At 49.5% G+C, this 12,785-nt stretch overlaps 1 protein-coding gene across 1 annotated transcript in view; it reads right to left on the bottom strand.

Moving 5' to 3' along the window:
- The window catches only part of FAM184B (family with sequence similarity 184 member B), a 113,111-nt gene that overhangs the window by 3,731 nt on the left and 96,595 nt on the right, over positions 1–12,785 (bottom strand). Inside the window, exons 11-16 of the mRNA XM_012737526.2 lie at positions 11,611–11,764; positions 9,316–9,479; positions 6,721–6,896; positions 3,958–4,104; positions 2,008–2,125; positions 324–428 (exon numbers count right to left, since the gene is read on the bottom strand). Coding sequence (XP_012592980.1) covers positions 324–428; positions 2,008–2,125; positions 3,958–4,104; positions 6,721–6,896; positions 9,316–9,479; positions 11,611–11,764 — 864 coding nt within the window. The remainder of the gene's footprint in view (positions 1–323; positions 429–2,007; positions 2,126–3,957; positions 4,105–6,720; positions 6,897–9,315; positions 9,480–11,610; positions 11,765–12,785) is intronic.

The following is a 12,785-nucleotide window of genomic DNA, read 5'->3' on the forward strand; positions in this document are numbered from 1 at the left end:
ATTCCAAAAATATGTACAGAAATAAAATTAAGTAGAAGATTCCTGTTTTCTCCTCTCTCCGTCCCATCACTGAGATAGAGCTATTATTGATACATATTTATTATGGAAAATTTGAAAACTACAAAAGCTCATAAAAAATAAAAGCCACACATAATCTGCCCAACCAGATATAAACACTGTTTGTTAATACTTTGGACTATTTACTGTAGATCATTTTGTTCAATGAATATTATCCTGACTATATGCCAGCTGCAGTTACCTTTAGGAAAAAAATGAAACCAGCAGAATCGTGCAATTCCTTAAAGCCAGTAGACTCAATTTACCTTCATGGAAGGGGTCAAATACCCTGGGTGAGGATGGAATGAAAAAGACCGATTCCGATGGGACACTGCGCCGGGGAATGCTGCGTAGTGAAATCTTCTCTCTTCCTGGAAAACCAATACAACCGAGTATAAATGAGCCCAACCACACAGCGCTGGGTTTGACTTAAAGGAAGGTGGCTGTGAGAGCAGAATACGGAGAGAAGACAAGTCCAGGGGAGGGAGGGAAGGAAAGTCATATTGAATCAACTGCTAGCCACTGAAGCTCTCAGGAAGCACCTTGGTACTCCTGGGGCTTTTACCTCCCCAGCCCCTCTTGTCAAGGAAAGGACAAGCTTATGCCTTAGGAAGTTGGAAATCGAAATCCCAAAGATTCTTAGCACCTGAAGATAATCTACTGCAGAAACTTTATAATTCAGGCAAAGAAAACTCCCAGGTGCTCAAAGGATTTCATCTTCCTCCCTACCCTTCTTGTTTTAAATTTGATCACAGACATTTTCTAACATACAAAAAAGCGAGAGAGGGTAATAAAATCCATGTCCCACTTTAGCAATTATAACTATATGGCCAGTCTTGTTTGTGTGTGTCATTTCTTCCACCTTTTCCTCTTCTGCTGTGTTATTTTTAAAGTAAAATTCCAGTCATCACATAATTTTGTCTGTAAAAACATCAATATATATTTCTAAGTGATAAAGATTCCTTTTTAAAAAAACAAAAAGAAAACATAACCATAATACCTCTGTTACACTTAGCAAACGAGCATTGATTCCTTATTAACATCTAATCTTCAGGCAGTGGTGAAAGCATGAGGAGACAGGAAGTGAAGTGGGTGGGTGGGAGCAGATGGGAGAGGGACAGTCCAAAGAAGTGACCGTCAGGCTTTGGTGGCTATTGGGTACAGAATCAAAGGGAGTTGGAGATCATTTTCGCTTCAAGGGAAATAGGTAGTCATTAAGGTTAAAAAACAGGTAGTCATGTTTTACAAAAGGAAGATTAATAATAAATTTGATTGATTCTAATATTCAAACATAAGCAAGCCATTCTATAACAGTTTTTCTCAAATTCTCTAAGTTAAAAGAAAAACTGAGCTGAGGCAATACCACCATCAGGCAGATGCTGGTGGACTTGGGATTAGAATGGGGTTTTTCTTCTATTTTCCTGTATTAATTTTTTTAGTGACTATGAGGGTTTTATTTTTTAATAACAAGAGAAAATAAAGGATTCTTTTTTTTTTTTTTTTTTGATACAGAGTCTCGCTTTGTTGGCCAGGCTAGAGTGAGTGCCATGGCATCAGCCTAGTTCACAGCAACCTCAAACTCCTGGGCTCAAGCAATCCTCCTGCCTCAGCCTCCTGAGTAGCTGGGACTACAGGCACACGCCACCATGCCCGGCTAATTTTTTCTTTATATATTAGTTGGCCAATTAATTTTTTTTTTCTATTTATAGTAGAGACGGGGGTCTTGCTCTTGCTCAGGCTGCTTTCGAACTCCTGACCTCGAGCAATCTGCCCGCCCGCCTCGGCCTCCTAGAGTGCTAGGATTACAGGCGTGAGCCACCTTGCCCAGCCAAAGGATTCTTTATAAGGCAAAACTTGTAGGCACCTAGAGAGATGCCAGGTGCAAAGTGAATGCCCCTCCCGGAGGAACTCTGCAGCCCGCCAGGTGTGTGGGCGAGAAGACAGCCTCACCGTGAGCTGCTTGATGATCTCCTCTCTCTCCTTCAAGAGGGTCTGCAGACGGCCTATGAGCTGAAGGTCCTCGGGCCTGGCCGCTCCCTTCCCTGGCTTCTCTCCGGAATCTTTCAGTCTGTTCCAAGCAGGCATGCAGTTAGTCCCTCTTACAGCAACTACTCCACAAGGAGGGCGATCAAGTGGACAAAACAGGCTATTATTGTGTGCTTAGACTGGCCTGCGGAGGCGCAGACAGCAGCAGAGGCTTGGCCGGGGCCACGCGGTGGTTGGCTGCAGAACCCGGGACCCCAGATCCCAACCTGACCCCTGTCAGTTCCCCCGCGCCTGAAGGGCCAAGGAACCGAAGGCCCGCGGATGCTGCACGCAGCGGGCTACAAGAGCCAGGGATGCTCCTGGGACAAGAGCCCTGGGCGGGAAGATGCTCCCTACCCTGCCCGGGGCCAGCAGGTTCCGCTCGAGCCGATGTGGCTCTGGCGCTCCCTGCTGGCGGACACGGAGCGCGGCAGAGCAGCACGGCCCTTGCAGCGTGAAGCCAGAGATGGGTTGCTATGGGTGGTGGGGGAGATGCAGGGTTAGGGCTGCACACGACCCCCTGACTGTAGTTGATGAGAGGTCAAAGTTTTAGGGCTGTAATCTTGGTTCTGCTTTTTAAATTTTTTCTAGCTGTGTTGCTTTGGGCATAGCTTTTCACCTGTGAGCCTCAGTCCCCTTCTCTTTAAAATGGGCATGAAGCTGGGTGGTTGTGAAGATTTGATGAGATAACGGGCCCCTGGTATACAGTAAGTGCCTATTAAATGGTAGCTGGTAAAACCTTTCCTGCCGATTTTGGATGGTTTGTTTTGTACTGGGGACAGTGGAGAACAGTTTTTAAGAAACTCAGGTTAAGAGTCAGACAGGTGACATTTAAACTCAGTGCTGCCTGACCCTGGGCAAGTGGCTTCACCTGTCTGAACCTGGATTACTGCAGTCACCTCTTAAATGGTATTCCTGCCAATCTCCCTCCCCCATCTCTTCTCTCAGCAGCCAGAAGTGACCCTATGAAAAGGCAAATGAAGCATGTCACTCCTGCCCACAGCCTTGCATGGCTTCCCAGGCCACTCTCAACACACCCAAACTCCTTCCCTTCAGGGCAGGATCTCCCCAGCCCACCTCTCTTCCTACCACTTACCCTCCACTGACTCCATTCAGCCACATGAGAGCCTTCTAGCTATTTCCGGCCACATAAAGCAGGCCCCAGGGCCTTTGCACTTGCTGTTCCATGTTTGGAATGCTCTTCCTCCAGATAGATCACCTCCTCAGAAAGGCCTTCTTTGCCCACCCTTGCCACTCTCTATACCCTGACCCTGTCTTTCTCTGGCACTTTCACCACCTGGTATGAAGTTAAATATTTGCTTGTATCTCATCTGAATTCCTGTTCAGAATTTGTGAGCACTATGAGAGCATGGTCTTTGTTTTATTCCCTGCTATAACTGTAGAGCCTAAGCAGTGCAGGGCACACAGTCAGCCCTTAGCACATATTTGTTGAATGAATAAATGCATGCAGGCAGGCATGAGGGACCCTAGCTTTATCTGTCAGTGGGAATAGCAGTTTCCACCTTGAAGTACTGTTGTGATTAAATGAGATGACACATGTTAGAACAGGGCAAATGCTCATTTAAAAAGTACCCCTGATCCTTCTGATTTCTTCCAAGTGTGAGGGCTAAACCATGCCCGTTGAGACTGTGCTCATTCTCACAGACTCCCAGTATCCTGCATGAAAGGGGAACATAGCTCATAAACGAAAGGCCACCAACCATTCTAGTTTGCCTGGGACTGAAGGGTTTCCTGGGACTCAGGACTTCCAGCTTTAAAACTGGGATAGCCCAGGGACACTGAGATGAGTTGGTCACCCTAATTAATGGTACATCTGCTGACCCCTCCCATCCTGGGGCCCAAGGCCTCACTCACTCGGCTTCCAGGGCCGCCAGCCGGGCCTGGAGCTGGGCCTGGGCACTGCTGAAATCTGCCACCATGGCCTGCATCTCCTTCCGGTGTTCCTGGCGCAGCGTCTCCACTTCCCTGGCCCGCTGGGCTTGCTGACTCTCCTCCAGCAACCTGTGGTGGGTGGAAGGACAGCCAGGCTTGCCCAGTCCCTGGGGACCAAGCCCCTGGGGCTCCACGGTTTCTTGCTCTTGTTGCTAGACGGGCTGGTTTGAGAGACCCGGGGTAGGGGAAGGTTATGAGTCTGAGGTCAGGACACGTGTGGGATGGAGCTGGGGTCTCCGAATTGTGGGGTTCAGGATCAACCCTGCTGTGCAACCCCTTTTCAGCACCCTCCCACCCCAGCATTGCACGAAGGAGAAAGCTGAGCATGAGGACAGTCTTCCCACAGGGCAGCCCCGGAGGCTGGGACCCTCTCAGCATTCCTAAGGCTGGGGCTTTCTTTCGCCTTGGAGATCAGGGGCAGCGTGGAAAGGCAGGGGAGAGGGGTAGCCCTCCATCACTGCCTAGCTGTGCGACCTTGGGCGAGCTGCTCCCTGCTGTGTCCTCATCTGTTAAATGGAGGTGACAGTCACACCCACCTTACAGGGTTATTGCAAGGAGGAATCGTGCTAATACACGCCCAGAACAGTTTGTGGGATAAAGTACACATTCAACCATTAGCTATCATTTTTCCTTCCCTGGAGGTTGGGCAGTGAGGGGTCCACAGACAAGCCTCAGGGGTTTGTCCCCCTCAGAAAGTACAAGCAACTTTTTTCCAGAAGAGGGACCATTGCTTTCCTCACTTGGAGGCAGCTGTAACCCCAAATGGTTGGAAGTCCCCACTCTAATCCAACCTCCTTATTCTAAGGACTTGCCTGTGTCACACGGTGAGTCACTAACGGAATCTAAGGTGTCCGCTTCAGCCAGGGCTGCCTGTCAGATAGGCTCAGGTCTGCTCTCTTGGGGAGGGAGGCCCCAGGACCTCAGCCCAGCTGGGGCTTCTCTCGGTACCTTCACAGCCACGCGAACCTAGTGGGGAAACTGCTGCCCCAACCCTGAGCGCAGGACTCAGAAAGACCCCTTTCTCCTAGCGGGGGACCTCCTCTCTATCTCCACTGGGCACGTCATCACCTGGGGCCTCTTTCCACGTCTGGACCCCTGGGCCCCTCCTCAGACCCACCGCAACGGGGGCAGGGCCCAGAGTGTGTATGTTTAACAAAGCTCCCATGGGGGCATCTCTGGCTGGGAATCCACGTCCCAGAGCTACCTCAGGTCTCCAGGACACCCTGGTCAATCTTAGCTAAGAACTTCTGTCTGGAAAAGGAGGATTCATCCCCTGCCATGAAGAATTCCAGGACTTCTGCAAAGTTCCCTCCCCTTGGAGATTTATTCAGCCAGAGTGAAGTAAAGGACTCCCAGATAAGAAGGGTGGTGGTACTCATAGTGTCATCATCCTGATGACTCAATATCAGTATTTCCTGGGGCTTTGCTAGAAATGCCAATCCTAATTCTGAGTAATGCTGGTCCCAGGCTTAACCCCAGTCCTACTGAATTAGAAGTGCTGGGGGTAGAGCTCAGTAATGGGAGGTCAATAAGCCTTCCAGGCGATTCGAATTCCAGGTCAAGTTTGAGAACCATAACGGCTATGTGCCAGGCATTGTTCCAAACATTTTACATGTTATGTCTTCTAATTCTCCCAGCAGCATGTGTGCTAGGTTCTGTTGTCCTCCCACGCTCTGGGCAACTGAGGCATGCAGAGGTTAAGAAACTTAGGTTATGCCTGAGGTTATGCATAAGATGCAGAGTTACGATATTGGCCGAGGTGCACAGTGATGTGAAGCAGGTTGTATAACCTCCCTGATCCCTTTTTCCTCATCTTTGTAAAGAAATGTTGTGAAAATTAAATGAAAAAAGTACAGCCAAGGCTCAAAGCAATTTGGGGCTGACCCAGCAGGGTTCAACATACATAGTTGACAAATATTAGGAAAAAATGAAACCTCTGGACATTAAAATGACAAAAAGAGGAAATTATGAACAACTTTATGCCTGGGACTGGGACCTTCAAAAACTTAGATGAGGTGGACAAATTGTTTGAAACATACAAACAGCTAAAGTCCACTCAAGAAGAAACAGATAACCTGAAAAGGCCTATATCTATTAAAGCAATTGAATTTTTGTTAAAAACTTTCCAACCAACAAGGGGGGGTGGGAACAACTGAATTCGATAGATAATAAGATATTATTATAGCATGCACAATTAACCAAGTGCTTCCTCCATGCTTCCGGGCGTGGGGGGCATGCCCCTTTTGTACCGTTCACTGCATCCTACGACAGGCCTGCCCAGGGGCAGCGGTCTTGTCCCCACCTTACGGAAGAGGACTCTGTCTGGCAGAGGTTAGTGGACTCACCCAATGTCACATAGCTGGTGGAAAACATACCCCACTGTCTGGACTGTTCTCCTACACTGTCTCCCTAAGGTTGGATATGAGCACACTTCTGGTGTCCTGATTCTAGGTCTAATAAATTCCCTGATTTGCAGGGAAATAGGACCCCCTCTTTTATTTTGGGGCAGACCCTCTACCGTTGTGAAATCTCGAATTTCTAGAGCACTGGAGTAACACCAGTGGACTGCTGGTGTATTAAATGTCTAGTGTCTTTTGGAGGGGAGGATGCCGAGGGGGTGACCCATTTCAGGTGCAAGGAAGGCAGGACGCTGGGGGTGGCGGTGGCGGTGGCGGGCAGACCCACCTGCGCTGGTCGCGGAGCTGCAGCGCCTCCTGCTGGTGCTGTTCCGCCTCGGCGCGCAGCCGCCGCACCGCGTCCCTGAGCTGCGCGTTCTCCTCCCGCAGCCCGCCGGCCTCGCTGGGCCCCTGCTCGGCCGCGGCGCCCGCCGGGGGGCCGGCCTGGCCCGGGCCGCCCCGCTCCTGAGGGAAGGCAGCCAGGAGAGGCGTTCTCAGGGGGCGCAAAAGGCGGGCCAGGCACACAGCTGTGGCCAGGGAGGCGCTGCAGCGAGTTCGAGACCCGCGGGCGCTGCGCCCCGCCTGGAGCCCGAGTCAGCCTTTTGCTGGGGCTCCCGCCCTGTCTCTTCGCAGTGTCCTGCTTTGCGAGCTGGCCACATCTGGCCCGCAAGGACTTTAAACGTGGCTCACATTCAAAGAAGCAACCCAGCCCACCTGTTCCATGCTCCATGCCTTGCCCTCCCCCCTAAACTCACTGCCTCCGTGTGGTGGCCCGACCCCCCAGGGGAGCACTGATAAATTTCCTCCTCTCTGTAAGATTGAAGTGACCCTTGTCTGCATGCTGGTTTCCTCTGCTAGACTGGGAGCTGTTGGTCTCATCTTTCCAATTCTACAGCACCTAACACGGTGGCATTCAGTAGGTGCCACATGAATGCTTGCTAAATGAAACTGTTAGAATGTCAGTGGTTCAGCTAGAAACACAAAGATTGACGTCCACCATTAAACGGGGTCAGATTTAATCCGTGATTAGTGAATGAATGTTATAATTTTCAAACTCACTCCAACATGCCCGAAGGCTTGTGCATTTATGTGTTTAAAGCGCACAAACATTGAAGAGATTTGCACAGGGAGAATCTGCAGCCCACCCCCACCTCTCGCTTCCTGCCCTGGGTTTGCATGGTGTGGAATGCCCGTGGTGGCACTGCCACATGCATAACCCGGAAGAGCAAGAACTGGGAGGCTACTTCTCTGTGGGGACCATCTCTGACCCATGGGAGACAGAAGCAGATGGCAAACTGCATTCCCCTCTTGTCTCAGGTGTGACCAGTACGAGAATTATTTCATAGGACTACTGAGAAGATCCCAGCAGGATGGAACACCACTTACCTCTGTTGCTGCCAGAGTGGGCATCCTTGCATCCTTGCATGATGTCCCCTTTTGACTCCTGCTGCCTGAGCTTTTCCTCTTTGTGGATACCCCTACATCTGCTCTCTGCGCGGGTGGCACCTGAGGCCACGCTGGTCCAGGTGAAGGTGAGGGCTGGTGCATGGCTGGCCAGGTACCGTCTCATGCACTCGGGGCTTCCTGGTTTCTATCCAGAGCCCTTGGGTGAGCACTGACTCCTGTCATGGCCCAGTCGCAGGTTGTCACCATCCTCTATTTCCCCTGTCCCTTTCTCTAGGTACTGGTGACTCCCAGTGATCTAGAATTCTTAATGGAACACAATCTGTCTTCCCTCTGCTAGATTCGACTGCCGGTTGAACTCCCTGTGACTCATCATTTGTTAATATTTCTCATGTCAACACAGAAATTGTCTTTCTGTGTTCAGCAGCAGCAAAACCTGGCGTAAATGATCCCGGCGTGCCCTGGACCTTCAGCAGGGCTGGGACGCCAACTTACTATTGCCGTCACAGCCACGGGCAGAAACCCTGCCGAGCGCTGGGAGTTGGGGTGGGGGGCGATGAGATGAGGCTGAACAGATGCAGCTTGTTCTCAGCAGACTCCTAATCCAGGCAGCTAGAACACCCCTGAAATTACTTACGGGTCCCTAACAGGACCACGTGGTAGATCCGAGCACCAGCTGAGCTGTCCCACCTGGCAGTGCTCCAGGAGCTCAGGGGGGAGGGGTTGCAATGTGCGGGGGAGGCCCCCAGCTTGGAGGCATACACTGGGTGTTCAGGCAGATTGAGTGTCGCATGTGAAGGACAGAGGAAGGTGCAGATGCTGGGTGTATGAGCTGAGGGGGGATATGGCTGCAGATACAGGGTGCAGCCAGTGGCGCAGGCTTTTCAATGCCAGGGTGAGGCAGCTGGAGCTTGTTCCAGTGGCAGCCAAAGGCTTTATGTGAAGTGGTGCTGGGCTTTAGGTAAAGCCATGTGCAATGGGCTGGAGGGATATAGATCTGAGCTGTTAGGTGAGCACTATGCTGCCTGGCTAGACTGGGAATGCTGGACACAGGGAAGGAAATTCAAGGAGAGCCAGTGCTGAGCCTGGGTGACCACAGGCTGCTCCACTTAGGGAACAGCGAGGTCTAGATGGGGAGTCTGTCTTGGAAGGTGTTCTGAGACATTCATTCCCCTGCAGATCCCAAGGACTCATGCAGACCAGCTGGTTGGGGGCCTGTCTGGCACTCACACCCTGTGATGCCAGGGTGTCTGAATTATAAATAACATGCAGCACTTAAAACCGAATTCTTTTGCTTTTCAAAGATAAGAGGCTGCAGGTCCATCAGGTATCCCTGGAGGCCTGTGGAAAAGAAGGGTCTTCCCCATGTCAGACAGAGGAATGATCGCATACCCAGAGCCCACCTCTTACTGGGCTTCTCACTGCAGCCCTGAAGCTGCTCCAGCAGCGGTATGGCCTGGGCAGGGGCAAGGGCACTGACCTCTGTGGCAGTGGCATGGTCCTCGCTGTCCCCGGGGCACTGGCCAATGGCCTGCTGTCTGCTCAAGCTGCCAAGGGCTCTCAGCTCAGCCTGCAGTGCCTCCAAGTCCTTCTGGTGCTCGGAGCAGGTGGCTTGCTGCTCCGACAGTTCCTGCCTGAGGGACTCTGGGAAGAGAGAGCAGCGGAGGGTCAGGTGCAGGGGTCAAGGCTGGAGTGTGTCCTGCAGGGACAGCAGTCTCTGGGGTGAGCTGGAGTAGGTAGCTGCTGAATTCAGGCTTTGCTTTGAGTTCTCCAGACTTATTCCAAGATAACAGTAACAACAGGTACTGAGCACTAAATGCGCTAAACCCTTTGAAAACTGTTGTCATTCAAGCCCCACAACCATCCTACCTGGTAAGAATTACCACCCCCCCCTTCCCACCCCTGCTCCATTTTAAGATGGGAGAACTGAGCATTATAGAGGGTGAATAAGTTACGCAGAGCCACTCAGCTATTGAATAGTGGAGTGGAGATTTCAAAACTTCAAATGGTTCTTCCTAGCTCTGAACCACCTTCGTGGCCACTGTTGGTTGGTTAGGATGGGTGGCAGGTGAGGGTGGGGCAGCCTGAGCCCAGGGCTGAGTCCTGAGGCAACACTTGACCTCAACATCAAGTTGGGAATCCAAGTGAAGAACAGGGAATTGTCAAATGACCCAGGGGCCTATTCTGGGTGTGAGGGTCTGAAGTCAGAAATTTTGGAGTTTATGTCAACTCCTAAGGAGACAAAACATTCACAGGTCCTTGGGTTTTGGGCTGGATCATGGAGGCAGGAGATGGCATGTCATCCCAACAGGATGGGAACTAAAACCAGACGCATCAAGGAGAAATGTACAATCTCTTTTAAACTCGGGGGGGGGGGGGGGGAGTAAGGCCAGAAACTCAAGTTTCTCCTCTAAGGATGCGAACTGATTTCGCAGCACACTAGATCACTAGATACTGCCCAGCATAATCAAAAGGCAAAGAAAACAATTATTTCAAAATGGATATTTTCCAATAGAGTAGATGCTATTCAGTGAGCTATTAATTTCTAAAAAGAAGATAATTTTCCAGTGCTAGTAAATTTGATACTTTACTTTTCTGTTATGGATTTTTGAGTCTATTTTAGCTATTGCAAATAATCTTTGAAACATTGTTCATATAATTTATAAGCCATGAGATAAGCACCTATTATAGGCTTTTGTACAGAGCAAGTGCTCAACATGTATTTGTAAAATAAACAAATGATATGGAGTGGAGTGAAAATGAATGCTATTGTAAAAGCATATCAGTTGTAAAAGATTCCTCACAAGTTTACTAATCTCTCAAAGGTACAGTATATTAAACACATATAAAAGCTTAATATATACTGGTGATATTAACATGAAAAATTTACATGGTTGTCTGTCTTCCCCAACAGAATTTTAATAAAATAATTTCTACAGATTTTTTTTCTTAAAAAAATCTAAACACAACCCAATTTTTTGAAAATAATTATCAAAAAAATGCAATAAAACTGCTTTAACAAAACATGAATTACAGGGTATTCCTTCTTTACCCTTCCCCCTTCTCTCATACCTTCTCATCATCCACCTATCCATCTATCCATCCATCTGTCCATCTGTCCGTCTGACCATACATCCAATCATCTACCCATCTGTCCATTTGTCCATCCATACGTCCATCCATCCATCCATCCATCCATTTGTCCATCCATCCATCCACCCATCTCACTGCCTCTGTGAACTTCCAGAATGCTTTGTGTGAGTGGTTTTTGATGTGGAAACTGAAGAGGGGTTGCCTTTTGTGCTGGGGAGAGTGCGAGGGTAGGCGAAGGAAGCAGAGAAACACCCAGGAGTCTGGAGGCCTAAGTTCCCCCGATTTGCAGAAATCTTCAGGACAGAAATGAGAGGTTGAGGCAATCCTATGAAACTCTTATGAAGGCTCAGAGATCTGTGTTATGTTTGATACTAATCATGATGAGAATGATCTACATACACTGGGCTCAAGTGATATGCTAGGCACTTTATATTTCATATCTCATTTAATCCACATAATGACCCTATAAGGTAGGGACGATTGTGACTCCATTTTATAGAAAAGGAAATGAGGCTCAGAGTGACCCACCCTAACAGCTAGTTGGTGGCAGAGCCAGGACTGTCACCTGGCCTGTGTGTCTCCAGAGCCCTGGAGCTCACCCTGCCCCTCAGCTTGCCAGTGGTTTCTACCTGCAGACCCTGCGGGTGGCTGGGCCCTCCCAGGTGTACAGCTGGGTGGATACCTAGCAGCAGGGTCTGCTGAGCCTGCATCCTCTCACGCTCCTCCTGCAGCTCTTGCCTGGCCTTTTCCTCCAAGGCCTGGATCTCCAGTCGGTGCGCCTGGTGTTGGATCTGGAGGCTGTGGCTGGATTCCTTCTTCAAGCGCTCCTCTGTGGCCTGTGGGCAAAAGCAGGAAGAAAGAGGCATGAAAGAGAGCACCCATCCCTTTGGCCAAGCTCCTCTGAGCCAGGGCGCTCTGAGCCCTCAATAATCCCCTGTGGACAGCTTATCAGGCAACAGAGAATGCACCAGCAATGGCCTGGCTACAGCAGCCATTTTGTACCACATGAATCTACCTCCGTCTACAGTCGATTGGGCCAGAGTGGACACCTGTTCCAAACTGGGCCAATCAGAGTTCCTTCATTGGAAATTTGGTGTTGGAGGTAGGGGAGAGAAAGAGCAAGAGAGAGAGACAGACACTGACTGTAGCTCCAATTTAACATACTCAGGAGCACTGATGTGAGCATCCTATATCTGCCCCAGCACAAGCAGGGCAGAGGCTGGTGCCTGTGGAGAGAGCCCAGGACTGGTGTGCAGAGCAGAGCAGCAACGACGGAAGATGGAGATTTCAGTGGGGGGGGCTAGAGCTTTTCAATCTCTCGCCTGGTTTGGTCCTAAAAACTGGCTGTGTCTCTGCCCTAGGGTTCATTTTTATGTTCACTTATTTATTTATTTTTGGTTTATTTGTGCTTTCACTCAACTAACATTCATCTATTGAAGCCCTCCTATGTGTCGAGCACCCAAAGCAAGTTCTACGGACAGCTGTGCAAAGTTTAATAAACGTCTTTTCACTGCCCGCCTAACTTAGCTCCAGTTGGTTTCTCTGACAGGTACAAAAACGACCCCTGAGGTGTCCATGTCTGAATCCCCAGAAACTAAATATGTTACTTTTCAAGGCATTTTCGAGATGATGAATTGCCTTCCCACTATGGTAGATGAGGATTTTAGGTTTCATCCACTGTACCTCTTCCATTCCTTATAGACGGTTTTATCACTTTTTGAATATATATTTAAGTATACTCCATATTTCCATTATTGTATGTAAATATTGTTCAATGCTGAGCTAAATATTTTTATTTTGTTTTATTTTTTATTGAGGCAGAGCTGTGGCATCAGCCTAGCTCACAGTAACCTCAAA

Source organism: Microcebus murinus, chromosome 3 (genome assembly GCF_040939455.1).
Source record: "Microcebus murinus isolate Inina chromosome 3, M.murinus_Inina_mat1.0, whole genome shotgun sequence".
Classification (NCBI taxonomy): domain Eukaryota; kingdom Metazoa; phylum Chordata; class Mammalia; order Primates; family Cheirogaleidae; genus Microcebus; species Microcebus murinus.